This window comes from Python bivittatus, unplaced genomic scaffold (genome assembly GCF_059951505.1).
Source record: "Python bivittatus isolate LINGU-HERP-01145 unplaced genomic scaffold, Pbiv_v1 ctg000350_np1212, whole genome shotgun sequence".
Lineage (NCBI taxonomy): Eukaryota > Metazoa > Chordata > Lepidosauria > Squamata > Pythonidae > Python > Python bivittatus.
Window position 1 is genome coordinate 19,853,930 of NW_028277074.1, and position 17,950 is coordinate 19,871,879.

At 36.5% G+C, this 17,950-nt stretch overlaps 1 protein-coding gene across 5 annotated transcripts in view; it reads left to right on the top strand.

Annotated features, from left to right (window-relative positions):
* DOP1B (DOP1 leucine zipper like protein B) overlaps nt 1–17,950 on the top strand; it is a 60,018-nt gene that overhangs the window by 30,318 nt on the left and 11,750 nt on the right. For all 5 annotated transcript variants that reach the window (XM_007423325.4, XM_015887236.3, XM_007423326.4 and 2 more), the window contains 12 exons: nt 1,137–1,237; nt 1,452–1,642; nt 2,648–4,268; nt 4,861–4,972; nt 5,234–5,419; nt 5,848–5,967; nt 8,109–8,243; nt 12,548–12,603; nt 13,092–13,196; nt 13,279–13,345; nt 14,186–14,330; nt 17,771–17,850. In XM_007423325.4, the coding sequence (XP_007423387.2) occupies nt 1,137–1,237; nt 1,452–1,642; nt 2,648–4,268; nt 4,861–4,972; nt 5,234–5,419; nt 5,848–5,967; nt 8,109–8,243; nt 12,548–12,603; nt 13,092–13,196; nt 13,279–13,345; nt 14,186–14,330; nt 17,771–17,850 (2,919 nt within the window). The remainder of the gene's footprint in view (nt 1–1,136; nt 1,238–1,451; nt 1,643–2,647; nt 4,269–4,860; nt 4,973–5,233; nt 5,420–5,847; nt 5,968–8,108; nt 8,244–12,547; nt 12,604–13,091; nt 13,197–13,278; nt 13,346–14,185; nt 14,331–17,770; nt 17,851–17,950) is intronic.

Consider the following 17,950-nt stretch of genomic DNA (forward strand, 5'->3'; position numbering starts at 1 on the left):
AAAATATGCTACCAGACTCCTGCTGATGTAGGAAGAATGAGTTGGTCAAAAGGAAGGGGAAAACAGAGAAAATTGTGATTGGATTGATTTAATGAGATCCTCAGCAGGAGATGATAGACAGACAGACAGACAGATAGATAATTTTAAAGGCAGTGGATTGATGTGATAGAAACGAGAATGATTTCCAAGGATATAAATTTAAGGATATGTATAGTAAAAGATTTGGTGCAAACTAGGCTTTTTTTATATTTAGCTCTTTTTCTTACATTTTAATTCTTTTGGGTTACTGTTTCTTATTCTTTTTCACAATACTGCTTTCCCCCAAAGCGTATATATGATAGATCAATATAGATGAAAATAATTTTGTTAAATCCTAATTTCCCAGAACAGTTATCATTTCCCAAACTTTTTTTTTACTTTTTATAGTTTCACTATGAGTAACAGGGAAAACCCTTTTTCTTTTTCCCCTTGGCCAGTGATTTTAATTCTAGAGACACAAAAGTGGAAATATCTTCCCATTTAATGCCATAATATTTAAACTGGTCATACTCACTGATTAAATTATCTCTGTGGAAGCTAAACTATGATTTAACTTTGTTTTCCTGGTGATCACAATGTTACTTGCTGCAAACCAACACAGATTATATTTATAGTATGGAATATAGTGGAATATAGTTAATTAGATAATTGTGAAACAACTTAGGTATGCACTAGTAAAACTAGTTTATTTATAAAAATTGTTCAAAAATGAAGAAAGAATATATTCAGTCTTCCCTCATGCTAGTAATGTTTTCTCCCTAAGCGTCATATTTCTGTGATTGGCAAAGATTAAAAAAGAATTGTTAGATTGACTGCTGCCATTTTAAACTTGACATTTGACATTTTCTAGAAACACATTCATTGCTGTTTTAAATTTTGTGGAATTGTAAATATTGATTTGTTTAGCTACCTATAGGAAAAAAAATACATAAATTATAAGTATAATAAATGCTACTAAGAACTACATCCCATATCAGCAAATTATTTTCATGTTCCATAATTATCATGAATATTTGTAGGCTTGAATGATAGAAATATGTATATTAAAATATAATACATTTAACTTTTTCTTATATTTTGGATTTTTTTCCTGCAAGTGTATGAGGCTGGAAGCGCTGTTCAGATTCTCCATTATGTGGCATTTGACCAGGGAAATTCAGGGCAGCAGACCTACATCCCACAGCCGATCTTTTGATAGGTATGGCTATTCTGAATTTGTATATTTTGATAAACTGTATTTAATGTAATCAGTGTAACTGAAACAGGCTACTGATGCAGTCCCATATTTGCACAAAGCTGTTTATTTTCATTTCATTATTAGAGTAATAGGTTTTTGTAAGCTGTGTTCTAGTCTTCTCAGAACATTATCATTGTTTCAATAGTGCTGCCTTCTATTAATTTTTTTCCTGTAGATCCCTGTTTGTTGTACTGGATAGTCTGAATTATTCAGATGGAGCAATTAGTGCTGCAGCACAGGGTTGGTTGATACGAGCACTCTCACTTAACGATGTTACAAGAATTCTTGAACCTGCTCTTCTGCTTTTATTACATCCGAAGACACAACGTATCTCCCTTCACTGTATCAAGCAGAAAAACTCAGCAGGTAAGATTGTGCTTAGGAAAACTCTTATCAGATCAGACCAAGATAACTTCTAGCCTAGGATATCTCTTTCCCAAGATGATCACCCAATGTGTCTGGGAAGAATACAAACAGTGGGTCTCCTTTTACTTCTCTCTGCCAACGAGTTAATATATTTGGTGGCATGTTTTATTTGAGCTAGAGTTTTATTTAATGAGCATGGATAATACTATTTATAGATCTGTCCTCATAATAACTAATTTAATTCTTTTTCAAGTTACTTAGTTGCTGGCCATCACCATCCTTTGATATACGGAATGCTATAACTTAGACTGTCTTCTGAATGTACTGAGAGTTCACCTTACTGGATCATGTATGGGAAAAGAATAAAAAATTTACATCACATTAAATTAACACATTACATGCATATTTAAAAAAAAAACATTGGTCCTTTCCTCATTAGTACCTTTTTCCTAAAGAGAACAACAATAACAAAAAACCACCTTAAATTTTCTTGAAATGAAAATGCTGTAAGTCCCTAATAATTAGATCCACACCATAAAATAATTCAAAAAGTTACAATTACACATTTCAGACTTGACAAAGCAGCAGTATAGATATATATGAAAGGCATTATGATAATGGTAATTCTATTTTCAGTCCCTGTCCTCCCTAGTATGGGATTTTCATGGAATTTTCCTTTTGCATAGCTGCTACATGAAATATTGTATGTGTGTGTATGTATTTAATCGATATTCTGTTCAGTTAAGTACATAATATGGAAATGCCATCTGTCCTTTTGGTAGCTAGAGGATATTTGCACTGACAAAAGTGTGTGTGTGTGTGTGTGTATAAAATCCTCTCTCACCCTTATGAGTGGTATGTGTCTTCTTCAGTTTTGGGTCGTCTACCAGAGGAGTTTGAGGGTTCTGTGCAGTATCTTAGCTGTTCCTAGCACTGCACTCTTCTGGACAGAGAGCTCTGTTATTGTTCCTCTGATGTTTGTTTTAAACTGTATGTTCTTTTTAGAAAACATGCATCTATGGTATACAAAGAAAACCATCTTTCAGGAGTCACTGAGGTCTCGTGAATTGTGTGAAAGTAGTTCTGAAGAAATTTTGCCACTGAGCCAGTTCACAGTTGTGGACAGGGAAGCTATATGGGCTGAAGTTGAAAAAGATCCAGAGAAATCTCTGTTAAAAAATGAACTCTCTGTAAACAATCCTTCTCTGTATGGTGAAGCACTACTAGAAATGGGCAAGGATGAAAGTGAACACACTGAATCTGCTGATACCAGCACTGAGCCTTTGGACAGTGATAATACATCATCATTTTCTCCCTCTCTCGAACAGCAAGATCTGACCAATGAGGAGAATAATAGTGCCTCAACAGATGGCAAAAATAGTATGAAACATACTGGTTCTTCTAATGTTTATCCCGCTGATAGTTCAAAATCAAGTGCTGCAATAAACCTGGTACGTACCGATTCCGACAGAACACGGGCATCAGAATCTCTCTCAAGTGATGATGAAGTGGATTTGGAGCTTCAAGCACTTATAACATCTAGATTACGAAAGCAACAGAAAGAAAAACAGGAGATGGTTGAAGCGCTCTTTAAACATGTTCTCTTGTACATGCAACCATATGATTCCAAAAGGGTCCTGTATGCATTTTCTGTGCTTGAGGGAGTGCTTAAAACAAATCCTAAAGAGTTTACTGAAGCTGTAGCAACCACTAGCATGGATACAAGTTCTACAGCTCATTTGAATTTAATCTACAATCTTTTAGCTCGCCACCAGGAATCACTTGTGGGACAGAGCTTCTATGGAAAACTTCAAATTCAGTCACCAACCGTGTGCCCCCATTCGTTATTAATAGAACTGTTAATGTATCTATGTTTAAGTTTCCTGCGTTCTTATTATCCCTGTTATTTGAAGGTGACTCACAAAGATGTGCTTGGCAATAGGGATGTCCAAGTGAAAAGTGTTGAAGTCTTGATCAGAATGATGACTCAGCTGACTACAATGGCCAAATCAACAGAGAGCAAAAATATAGAATTCATACGCAACTTGCTTGGAAGATGCAAAATTCAAGAGTTTGTCCTACTTTCTCTCTCTGTTTCTATGTATGTTAGTCAGAAATGCTATGAACATTTGTTAGCTAATAAGACGAATGGTTTAAGTGAACACTATATCCTTGAGGAAAGCCTTATCAATTTTGGTCATGATCAGATTTGGAGTGAACACCCTTTACAAATTGAATTGCTTAAACTTCTGCAAGTGCTGATAGTCTTGGAGCACCATCTTGGGCAGACTCAAGAAGAGCAGGAAAATCAGCCAGCCCTGTCTAAGGAATGGCAGAGGGCTCTTAGCTTTCAGGAGGCAATTGGTGCTATGCAATATGTGCATCCACACCCTATAACGTCGCAAGGGTTATTTGTGTCTGCAGTAGTTCGAGGCTTGCAGCCAGAATATGGTTATGGCATGCATCCATCTTGGGTAGGCTTGGTTACATACTCTTTGCCATACTTTGGGAAATCGTTAGGATGGACAGTAGCCCCATTTATTGTACAAATATGCAAGAATCTGGATGAGCTTGTCAAACAATATGAGCATGAAATTCTGAAGATGTCGACTAAAACATCAGCAAGGTAGGGGATACCTACTTGTTATCTTTATGTTTTGCTAATTTAGGCTTTGGCTGGCATGAAATATTTCAAGTTTTCAAAGTAAAAAGTTAATGCCTGCAGTGTGCTTGATTTTTTTCTGTGTAAGAGAAAGATATAAGAAGGTAGGAATATGTTTTTATACATGGTCAGAATATTGTACCAGAACATTATTGTCTGGGGTGACTAGCAGCAACTAATGCTGGTTGAACAGTTTTTGCAAATGACTAAAACTTGAGATACCAGGAATTTGGTACTGAGATCCTTGGCCTATAAAGCATATGCTCTACCACTGTACAGTCCCTTTTCTAAATTAGGTGGTTCCATCAAAAGGAGTCTACAGATGAGGAAAAAATAAGATCTCATCTTGGGTAGATTCCTTCCTTACAGAAGATTCTGCTTTTGTTCCCCCTGTCCAACTTTTTAGGGAAAATATTTAGTTACATTTTTGTTTTTAATGGATAAAGGATTCTTGGCTAAATAGCCACAGCATATAGTTCTCTCCAAGAAATGAGAGTGTGAATAAAAGAATAAAAGGCTAACGGACAGTAACTTATTAAAACTTTCTTTCCTAAAGCATAAATTATAAAAGGGAGAACATTACACCAGATTATCCTTTAACTCTTTTGGAAGGACTTACAACTATTGGCCATTTTTGTCTTCTGGATCATCCAAACCAAACCAAAAGGGTATGTATATGCAACCCAGAGGTTCTTATAGTAAGATTTGCGGGGGGGGGGGGTGCAATTATAGCAAAGAAAATATAAGAGAGGTTTGTTTCTTTTGATATTGACTCATCTCAAAATGATAAATGATCCCACTTTGTAAATCTTAAAAACATGTCTATATATTTGGTGTCAAAATGGAACTAGGTTAATTTTGAGAAATTTAATCAATTAATAAAAATCTTGCTCATGTTTTTTATTTTACTGATTTTTTTTTCTTCTCAGTCAACTTTCAATGCTGATCCAACGAACCTAAGAAATGCCAGGAATGCCATTTTGGAAGAGCTTCCTCAAATCATTAACACCATGTCTCTCCTCTGGAATGTCATTAAAAAGGAAGATTCTCAAAAAAGACCATCTGATTTCCTAGGAGTAAAAGGCTGTTCATCAGTTTATTTTAAAGCAACAAAAGTACGAATGCTTCTGTAAGCTTTAATCTATAGGCGGGATGCCCCACTGTTGGAGCATATTATAAAATTTTCTAATATGGAATATTTTACAGATAGCATGGAAGTGATTAACTATTTTTTCAAAAGATTACATTTTGAAACTTAAAACACTAGTGTAAAATAACCTTATACCAAACAATTATAATTCCCATTGTTTCAATCTTTCCAGTTCTAGTTTGCTATTATTAATCGTGTGTGTGTGTGTGTGTGTGTGTGTGTGTATATACACATGCATACACTTCTTTTTTTCAACAGCCATAAAGTTAAGCCATAGTATTGTTCACCACAACTTCATCCAATCAGGGTCATAATCCCTGGAATTTACAAACAAGAATTGTCTATGAAGGAACAAAAGATATGATTAGTATGTTCTTCACTTTTTTAAAACAGATATTAAAGAAAAAAATCCTAGACTTCTTGAATCCCCTCACTGGACAACTTGGTGTGCAACTAATAGCTGCTGTAGCTGCAGTTTGGAGCAGCAAAAAACCTCATAAATACCAAACAAAGGTAAGAAAATGCAAAATACCAGTGGATCATTCCACTGCTAGAATTAAGCCAGATCCATTGCATCCATGCATACAAACATATATTCCCTTTTAGGGTAAGCAATGTTATGCCAAACACATAACAGGTGTAGCAAATAGCAATCCAAAGAAACTGAACGTAGGAGGTAAGGTTAATGTAGTTTACACCAAACATTCACTATACCTCTCCTTATCTTTCTGTCTTTGCAGATTATCTTTGTTTCCACCATATCTACACAGTGCATCATAAAATGCCTTTCCTTCTTTGAATTTCTGACTTTTCTTTTCCAAGATCTGATCTACTTCATCTCACCACAACTCTCTTGGTCTTCCCAGTCTTCTTAACCTATTCACTCTTCCTTTGTTTCTTTTGTGATTTAATCCTTATTCATTCTTGATATACAGGTTATTCTCAGTTAACGACTGCCCTGTTTAGCAACCGTTCGAACTTACAGTGGTGCTGAAAAGTAGTTTTATGACCAGTCCTCAAACTTATGACTGTTGCAGCATCCCTGCAGTCACATGATCGCCATTTGTGAGCTTCACAGCTGGCTTCTGACAAGCAAAGTCAGTGGAGAAGCTGGTGGTAAGTCACAAGTCACAGTCACGTGATATCAAGCTTACGACCTGCAGTGATTCAACTTAACAGCCACGGTGGAACTGACATCATTAGTCTGCCTCAGTCATATGATGTTTCACTGAACAACCGCATAACTTAGCAATGGAGTTGCCAGTCCCAATTGCAGTCGTTAAGTGAGGACTACCTGTACTAACAGATCACCAGCAGCCTTTCATTCTTGATTCTGTCTTGTTTGACCACGCATACTTCTTAAACATCCCATTTGCTCTGCATTCAGGTAACTTTTATGATGCTCCAGACATAACCAATTCTGTTTCCCACATAACCAAGTGGTCAGAAGCACACTTTTATACACGACATTTTCAGTTGTTTTGACATTCATTCCTTACAAAGTACCCACTATCTTTCAACCAGCATTTAAACATCTTAAAAGTTATCCGTCCATTCCCCATGTTTAGTAAATTCTACTAAAGTACAAGCATTCATCTAGTTACTCTAGTTCTTTGCCATTTAAGTCTATTTTAACAACTGCTCTATCCAGCTTTCCTGTCAAATACAACTTTATTTTCTTTTGATAGATTAATGTCAGATCCATACTCCTTGCATTATATAATTTAACATTCACTGCAAATCTTTTGGGTTCTGGGCCAACAACACAGCATCATCTGTATACAAAAGTACACATACATTCACATCCCCAACCAACACACCTCTGAGATCACTACAAATATTCCTTTTATATTTAAAGACATTAAATAACCCAGGGGATGTTTTTCATCCGTGCTTAGTGTTGAACCATTCATTAAGCATTCCATCTCCTTTTACATATGCTTTACTTCCACTATATAGCACTCTTATTACAGTCAGCAACCGACCTTCACCTCCATGTTCACACAAAACATTTCTATTCACTCAGTCATATGCTTTCTCATATGAACAGGGACTTTGCATAGAAACTGCCTGATGGATTGTGAATTACTTAGCTTGGTAGATGTTCATCAGTAAATTTTAGCTTTAAGTACCAAAACTACTTTACATATTTTATCTGTCTAATCAATGAGTTTGCATTTGATTCCAGTTGTTCAGAAGACACACTAAGCCTGGCTTACCATCAATCATGATCAAGAAAGTGAACGTTTTTCAAATGATAAAGCAAACTAGAATTAATCTTTTTTTTTTCATTACATCCTGCTAGAAATGCCATCAAACTCCAGCTCTGTAGAACCAGCTTCATCTGATTTGTTACTTTTAGGAAGTCACAGGTTATATGAAATTGAAATGTAAAAATGCTCCTTCCAGGCCACTATTCTCTGGCAAAGTAGTATTAGTGTCTTTAAGCTGAAGTTTCTGGGGATTGGGGTGTAGGGTAGAGAAGACTTCATGGACATATCTGTCTTGAGGTTCCAAATACAAGTACTGAGTGCATGGGACATCTGGGAAGGTCCAATCTGGCCTATGTATTGGATGTTCCTCATCCCTGTAGTAGAGTGAATATTTTAAAAAACACGTATGAGGAATATTTTTGTTTTACTTTTTTCTTTCAGATGCCTCCCGTAGCTAATACATCTCAGCTAATATTAGTTGACCTTGTTTGTGCACTCAGCACCCTGAAGACTGACATTATACTGCAGCTAATAAAAGAAGTTGTAAAGAAACCTTCCCAAATTAAAGGCGAAGAGGTAGAAGTATATTTAACAGAACAGTTTAACCAATCTAAATTGATGAAATAATATCTAATTGTCTTTTTGTGTTCAGGCAGGGAAAACAAGCTATATTTAATGTTACCTTTTTCATTAAAAGCTACAACGGGGGGGGGGGAGGGAGGGAGATAACTTTTATGCCATGTTTCATAATGGAAAAACTATCCAAGCCATCTCATGAGAATTAAGATTAAAAATATGTCATACAAATAGGCATTAAAATACTCAAAGTACCCTTTTAAATCGAGATCAAAAATTATAAGCAGTGCCAATTTAAACATCCAAGTAAAAGAATAAGGAACAGGATAAAACACACTGGAAAAACAGCAGTGGACCAGATGCTCTGACTGTTGCTTCTTCATCATGGTTGCTGTATGTGGCCTACTCTTGAATTATTCTCCATGGAGCAGAAATTTGTCTAATAGATTTGTGATCAAGGGAACTATGGCTAAAGCTATAGCAGTTTAGTGAATTCTGCTTTTGTTTCAGTTTCTCACAGCAAAGAATGTAGATACCAGCTGATGAGACAGTTGATGTTGGTCAAAGTTGATTTTTTTATCTTCCATTTATTTACATATTACTGTATTAAACTGGCAACATTAAATACCAGAAGTATCAATTTTCCAGTACTAGGAAAGTGCCAAAAAAATGACAATACATTTATTTTACAATTACATAAAAAAAAAAAGATTTTGTGTTGTATTTTCCATGTACCTTGAGAAAGAGTGGTACCAAAAAGGGAACTCAGTTGTGATTGAAAGATAAAAACTAGATTCAGGATAAAATTAGAAGTTTCAGAGGTAATGACTGTTGCAGAATAAATAGAGCAGGATTTAGGTGGAAAACAAACTGTGCTTGGAGAAGCAACCATAATAACAGACTGATGTTTGAATTTGAGTTTGGTTTCTAGGAATATGGAGTGGGTAAGTGAGTGCTGCTAGCATCACCCAATAGTAGAAAAACAGATATGCTGGTTTAATGTATCCTAAGTATGTCTATAAATCTCATTATGCAAGAATATATGTTTACATTGAATATATAAGAATAGAATTCATGAAATTTGTAATGGTTTCCTACAACATTTGGTTAAGTCAGAAATTCAAATGGCATTATAAGCAAGCTCTAGCTTCTATCCGAGTTTCAGAAAAATTCAAATATTTTAAGGCCCAAATCCCACTCTTTTTAATGGTAAAGGAAAATCAGTTGTGAAATTTAGATCTCAGAAGTCTCTTGCTTGGTTTAGTGAATTTTTTGCCAGATATTTATTTTATTTATTTATTTATCGTATTTATATAGCCACCCATCTCTCACAAAGTGGCTCTGAGTGGCGTACAACAATTAAAAAGAATAAATACATAAAAACAATTACAAATAAAAAACACAAATCTGAAAAGTGTTTCTTTAGTTCTTTTAGAATGTTTGGATCCACAATCTAAGATAGCATTCTAAACAGATTTAGAAAAACACAGTCTATTTTCTACTGGAAGACTGATTTATGTTGAGTTGGCTATGTTGAGAATCGGATTAAATACAAGGAACTACAGTCCTACAAATTGGACCAATGCAATGAGGAATAGGAAGGTTGCATAGTGTGATTACTAACATGCCTATTACATTTTCTACAGTCCTTTGATGTAGCACCAACTTACAGTTTTGCATTAAACTTATTAAAATGAATATCTACTGCAGAAGCTATTCTTGTAGCTTTTACCATTTGTAGATCTGCAGATAGCAGTGTGATAGGCTAACATGTGTCAGAATAAGACCATTTCAGAAGAAGGTACAAATCATGTAATATGTAGTTTTAAAGTTAATGCAGTATTTGAGAATTAAAGACTGTGGGATAAAGAAAAAGGATTATCTCATGGATCTTGCAGGCTTTAACTCGCAGCTAATTTTCCAGGCAGAAATGCACATATACATGCACATTCAGTACTGATAAAACTAAAGGATAGAAAGAAACATTCCAGATCAATCCATAATAGAAATAAGAAATTTTTTAAAAAGCTAAGAAGAAAAGGAATTCACATTTCCCTGGATGGCTATTTTTTTCTGATTCTTCAACTCTTCTCCAGGTTGGGGAGAATTTCTTATCTATAGCAGGAGACAGCTTGGGAAAAGATGCCATCTCCCCATGAGGGAAGGCAAAAGAACAAAGAGAAAATGGAACTGCCTCTTCTCCTTTTAGAGAAGAAAACCTTCCTCCTCCTGATTAGTTGTCCAAGTTTGAGTTTCCCAGCCTTCTTAGTCTCTGCCACCATCTAAATGGACAGATTTAGTTCTAATTAATACTTTCATACGTGAACCTCTTAGAAAGTTCTCTTCCCCTTCACTACGTGGGTGATCTTCTGTTCAAAATGGTTTGGGAACTACTCTATTTTAAGCAGCTTGGCTAGGGTTTTGTGGATTAAGACTGGAATAATAATAGAATCAAAACAATCTGAATGGAGAGCATTTGGTAGTTTAAATAAGAGCAGTTGGCGGTTGAATTGATTTATTCTTGATAATTATTGTAAAGATAAATCAAATGGAAAATCTGTACTTTTAGAGTTTCCTGAGGGAAAATTATGATTCGTAATGTGTGAAGGTGATCACTATTCTTAGTAACAGCATGCAGACAAGTTTTGTTAATGTTGATAACTGCAGCAGAAGAGAACATCCACAAGAATTCTGCTTACCATGTTATTAAATCTAGATGGAAAGAATTCTTCCAACAACTCTCTTGATTCATACATGTGTAATACTCCTGCTTCTGAATATACAGAAATGGATGATCTTGTTACTATATATCTCCTTATTGCTGTGATAGGAAGCTTATCCATGGCATTTGGGTGTATTCACAGACATTATTCCAGCGGGACACCGGCAAGGCAAAGCAGCTGTACAGTTACATATACACAGACAGCTGGGAAAGCCTTTGAAGCAATGTCCTGAGCTTTCCCAGAAGATAGAGCTGGTTTAACACTGCAACACTAACATGCTTTTTAATATTTTGCACAGACATATTGCTGAACAATCTCAATGTCTGTGTAGTTTAACTGATCTGAAGACTGCATGTAATATTATACTGAGGAAAAGATTGTGGGAGAAAAATTAGTAAATCAGTAAAGAGTTTCTTTCTACAATACAGTTCCTTTGTATAAATACTTCAGTAGGATTAGAATGAGCGTATATACAGAACTCTCAAGCTGATGAAAATTTCAGAGGGACAGTGCTAAGATTTGACTATTGTTCCTTACATATAAACCATATGGTGCATATATCAGGCGCACAGTGTTTTCCACTGATTGATAGTAAATGCTAATAGCATTTGGAATCTGGCACAGATGAGTTTGGTATGCCTTTTGCAGTCTTTCAGTGTATGCTATAAATCAACAATTCTGAAATCTAACCCTTCAAAAATTAAAATAGTGTTTTTAAAAGAAAACAAAACCCCAAAACTTGGAAATTAGATGGGAAAGTAATACAGGTTTTCATCACTTAACAATGGTAATTGGGACCACACGGTTGTGAAGCATGACGTCACATGACTGCACTGACTTATGACAGCAGTTGCGGCAGTCCCAGTTGCCCTCATTAGGCGAATCCTGCACGATCACAGCAACCTGCAGTCATTTGATTGCCATTTGCAACCTCCTGCTGACTTCCCCATTGATTTTGCTTGTCAGAAGCCAGCAGTGAAGGTCACAAATGGCGATCACATGAACATGGGATGCTGCAATGAAGTCATTATAAGCCAGTTGCCAAGCACCTTAATCCCAATCACATGACCACGGGGATGCTGTGACAGCCGCAACTGTGAGGACCCATTGTAAGTCGTCCTCGTACAGTGCTGTCATAACTTCAGTCGCTGAACAAGTGGTTGTTCAACGAAGACTACCTGTAGAGCACATTCTGTTTTTTAGGTGCTTTTCTGCAGAGAATTAATCTAGAATTCTGATTTGGACAGTACAGATTTGAGTAATTATTATGATTATATCACAATAATTGTGATTGTTCAGGAGAGCTGTGATTTAGCAATTGGCTAATTTGGGTCACACTGGAGAAATTTCAGATACTTTTGATCTTTAAATTTTGGGGGGAAAATAAGAGTTGACTTTTTTTTTAAACCAATCACAATGAAAACAAAACGTTTTAGAAGCAAGTCACTACTGTGAAGTAGACTGGGGAATTTTAGTTAAAGCACTGTAATATATAATGAAACTGCATAATTTTTATAATAGACAACAGGAATTACACTGCTGTAGTGATTACAGTATACTGTACTGTATTTTCTTTCCCAGAAATCTGTCCTAGTGGATATCCCAGTGCTTCAGTTCTGCAATGCTTTCATTCAAAGGTAAATAGGCTTCTTAGCTAATAAACATCTCCAGAACACATTACAACTATTAATATATTCGTTTTTTTGCATACATAAATTATGTATATACCCTTCTGTAGAATTTTTGTTCCCAATACTGCAGGGACACAAAACTACTTCAGTTAAATAGCTGCAAACATGTTAAAATATAATCTCCATGAAGTTTCTTGTTATTACAATGCAGTGCAGCATCTTAGTCTGTTATTCCAGGACAGATAAATTAAAAGAGTCCATCACTTCTAGCCATCATCACCACAATTACATAAAAATTGTATTAAAAAGAAACACTGACAAAACTTGTGTACTTAAATGCTTTGGAGATACACACACACACACACACACACACACACGTACTATTTGTAACCCATAACAGTAACAGGTAGAATAGCTTTTTAAGTTAAATTGCCTTTTCTGTAAATCTGTGATACTTCCTTTAGTATTTTCTAACCTAACCCACCCACTCTCAGGCTTCCAGTTTCAGCCCTGCAGGAGAACTTCCAGTCATTATTAGGAGTGTTCAAGGAATCTGTGCAATTGAATTTGGCACCACCTGGTCATTTTTTGCTTCTCAGGTATGACATTAGCAATCACTTTGATACATATGCTAATAGCCACAATTGATCATTTTGCTGAGTTGGGTTTATTTTTCTGCAGCACTCTGAATGACTTTGTGACGAGAACTCCAAACCAGGAGAATAAAAAGAATCAAAAAGACTTGCAGGTACTCCACAGCATTTTTTGAATCTCTACATTTGGATTGGGGATTGTGTACATGTGTAAAATAGTATGTCGTCTTCTAACCTCGCAGCAAATTTGACAACTAATTTAATAGTCCATGAAAGATCAGTAGTTAATCTCTCATGATATGGATGAGATTAAACTGTAATGCTAAAGCAATTATTTTAAAAAAATATTCTTTTCTGAATTGTTCCCACTTTCAGAATGTCATGGAAAATTTTTCTATTTTCCCAGGCCTTCAAGTAGAACCGTGGTCTAGCCCTTGTAGATTGTTTTATCGCAATTCAGAGTCTGTCTTCTGAACATTTATGATCTCTCTTCTTTTCATTGTTCTTACCTTTTTAATGTAAGCTGCCTAGAGTCATCTGGAGTCAGACAGCCTCTAAACTGAATGAATAACCGGAATTTCCAGAAATTTAGTAAATCCATACACAGATCTCTCTCCAAAGCCCTGGCCAGCTGCATATGGGCTGTAGTCTGCACACAACCCTCTTAAGCAGTTGATATCGAGGGTCACAAAAGAACAGCAAACTGTACTGCAAGGGAAGGGAAAGTCATTTTTTCACCCCAGGAGTCAAAATAAGTTGCCTGGTTGTGCTGTGTATCTTGACTTCAACCTGACTAGGCATGGGGAGAAGGCATTATCAACAAAAAAGTACTGAATTTGGCTTGATATGCTAACAGCCTCCCTGAAAAGCTTTGTGCGCAGCTCTCCTGGAATGCAGTTTGAGTAATGTTTTATTATGCAGCATTTTCTTTATTTCTACTGCATATTGTCTAGTTGTATGGATTGCTTTTCTTTCACAGTCTGTTTGCCTTTCAGGATGTAACGCAGAAAATATTAGAAGCAGTGGGAAACACTGCAGCTTCTTCGCTAGAACAAACTAGCTGGCTCAGCAGGAATCTGGAAGTGAAAGCTCAGTCTCAGATCTCTTTAGATGACTCCAATGTGGAAAGTAATCTGCATGGTAAGTAAATCAGAAATTGCACTAAATATATATATATAAAATACAAGTTTTAAACCGACATACATCTTAAGCTGAATGTTTGATGAAATGTAACTTTTGATAGTAGCATATACCTAAATCTTGTCTGCAACATACTTTTTAAACCTTAAGATGGAGAGAAGCAGCAAAATTAGAAAATTATATTAAACCTTCTCAATGTAATAAAGTTTAAAGATTTATTTAAAATGTATTTAAAATTTAAAATCCCAGCTCCCACTAATCTGTAAAAGTCTGAGCGAGAGAGAGAGAGAATTTGAACAGACATAAAACTACCTGGAACTGTGCAACCCAGTACTTATAAGAATTAAAATATTCTTCCTACAATTCACACATCTCTGATTACTCTCTGTTGTTTAATCCAGTTCTTTCAGGGTGTCTAATCATTGGCCCTTTTGCCCAGTAACATGAAATTGCAAGACCGCTAATGAGATTCAGTGAGAACAAAGAAACTGATTCTCCATTCGTGAATCACACTAGTCATGCCTTAAAAGAGTATTTTGAATCAAGATTGAAAAGTCTCCAAGATAGCCAGCAGTCCACTCCAAATTACAACAGTCCATACAGATGACTGTCAACCTTCATTTGAATGTAACCAATAAAGTGAAGCCCACTGTCTTGTTTTCAGTATTAAACTGTTCTTATTATTAGTATTGGAAATCAGTCTTATTATTCAGATTCAGAAGCTGAAGAGCCTGTCCAGTGAGCCTCAGCCTGCACCCCAGAAATTAGCTGAAGAGAGTACACCTGAGAGGCAATGGTGCAGGCTGAGTCAGCTGATGCAGACTCCTAGCTAGACAAGTCCCTGAACCTAGTAACGTGTTGCAAATTAAGAAGACAGGAGCAAAGGTGGGCATGCCATCTACTTAAAAGAAAGAAGGGTGACTCAGTCAAGCTGATAGTTAGGGCTACACAGTATTTATGCATTCACTTTTTCTTTCAGAAGTGAAGACTTTGCTTGTGCCTCTTTAATTTTGCTACTTTGAGCCCATTTCTCCATCCTATTCAGATACAGTGGGGCAAAAAAGTATTTAGTCAGCCACCAATTGTGCAAGTTCTCCCACTTAAAAAGATGAGAGAGGCCTGTAATTTTCATCATAGGTATACCTCAACTATGAGAGACAAAATGGGGAAAAAAATCCAGAAAATCACATTGTCTGATTTTTAAAGAATTTATTTGGAAATCATGGTGGAAAATAAGTATTTGGTCAATATCAAAAGTTCATCTCAATAGTTTGGTATATATCCTTTGTTGGCAATGACAGAGGTCAAACATTTTCTGTAAGTCTTCACAAGGTCTTCACACACTGTTGCTGGTATTTTGGCCCATTCCTCCATGCAGATCTCCTCTAGAGCAGTGATGTTTTGGGGCTGTCGCTGGGCAACACGGGCTTTCAACTCCCTCCAAAGGTTTTCCATGGGGTTGAGATCTGGAGACTGGCTAGGCCACTCCAGGACCTTGAAATGCTTCTTACGAAGCCACTCCTTCGTTGCCCAGGCAGTGTGTTTGGGATCATTGTCATGCTGAAAGACCCAGCCACATTTCATCTTCAGTGCCCTTGCTGATGGAAGGAGGTGTTCACTCAAAATCTCACGATACATGGCCCCATTCATTCTTTCCTTTACACGGATCAGTCGTCCTGGTCCCTTTGCAGAACAACAGCCCCAAAGCATGATGTTTCCACCTCCATGCTTCACAGTAGGTATGGTGTTCTTTGGATGCAACTCAGCATTCTCTCTCCTCCAAACACGACGAGTCGGTTTCATCTGACCATATGACATTCTCCCAATCCTCTTCTGGATCATCCAAATACTCTCTAGCAAACTTCAGACAGGCCCGGACATGTACTGGCTTAAGCAGGGGAACACATCTAGCACTGCGGGATTTGAGTCCCTGGCGGCATAGTGTGTTACTGATGGTAGCCTGTTTCTGGTGTCCTTCGACAGCTCTTTGTTCTTGGCCATAGTGGAGTTTGGAGTGTGACTGTTTGAGGTTGTGGACAGGTGTCTTTTAGACTGATAACAAGGTCAAACAGATGCCATTACTACAGGTAACGAGTGGAGGACAGAGGAGCCTCTTAAAGAAGTAGTTACAGGTCTGTGAGAGCCAGACATCTTGCTTGTTTGTAGGTGACCAAATACTTATTTTCCACCATGATTTCCAAATAAATTCTTTAAAAATCAGACCATGTGATTTTCTGGATTTTTTCCCCCATTTTGTCTCTCATAGTTGAGGTATACCTATGATGAAAATTACAGGCCTCTCTCATCTTTTTAAGCGGAACCTGCACAATTGGTGGCTGACTAAATACTTTTTTGCCCCATTGTAGTTTTGAATGTTATTTTGGTCTTCTAGGATATAAGCTATCCCACCCAATTTTGTTTCATATGGAACTCTATGGATGAAGAAGTAGAACAAATGCTCAACAATATTAATACTTAGTATTAATGAAAATATTGAAGAGTAGAGGACCCCAAATGAATCCTTTTGGCATCCCACTTGATAGTTCTCTTTAATTTATTGAGCAACCACCGATGAGCACTATTTATTACTACTGAGCTAACTATGTATCCAAATAGTTGTCATACAATCAAGCCCACACTTAACTAGCTTGCTAATCAGTATGTCCTTTGTCAACTTATTTGCTGAAATCATGGTGTATTTTGTGTTGTGTTATATTCTGTATTGACTGAGTTGCAGTCAGTAAATAGCAAATTTAGCTTAGCTTTTTCCATGACACCACATATTAGTTCTAAATCTCCTCCCGCCCACAGAGTTCCATGTCTCCATACTTACACTGATTCAGATCTTCATAGGTGTGTGTTCATCTGAAGGAATATCTTGTAGTGGGCAATTCACTGCTGTTGAAACACACAGTTCAACCTTTTCAACTGCAAAGCATTTTTTCTTAGAATTTAACTCACTCAAGTGCTCGTATCTATAGTGACAGTGCCTTGACATCTTTAAAAAAAACCAAGAACTTTAGATCAGTAAAGTAGTAAACAGGTAGGGGTAATTCACTCTTTTGTTATTTGTTCTTCTTAAAATTTTAGGCTTGGCGAGAGAAAGATGAGGCACTCTTTCCTATTTTTGTTGTTGTTGGGTGGTGGTGGGGGGGTTGCCTTAAAATCATTCCTTCCCAAAGCAGCTGTGCTTTATTTATATTTTCATTTTCTAAAAAGCACTTTACATGTGATAGAGTAATATTTAGATGCTTTAGGCAACATAAAAATGTCCATTTGTGTAAGACTTCTTTCATTTTCTGTAGAAATTCTCAGCATGTATAGCAAGGCGACTTTTTACACATTCACCTGTTTCAATATTGTAATTATTATAATTTTTTAAAAAGCAATATTCTAAAAGAGAAAACTTAAAGGGAAACACAATGCCATTGCATCCACAGATCATTCCGCAGTATCATCTGTGGTTTCTGCCTCTGCCCCATCTGTATACAGTGTTCAAGCTCTCACTCTCCTTGCAGAGGTAAGTCTCAGGTTTTTGTTGTAGTTGTTTGCTGAGCAATTAGCAGTTCTATAACTACTGCTTTTCATATATGCATATGTGTGAACACAGGTCTGGAATG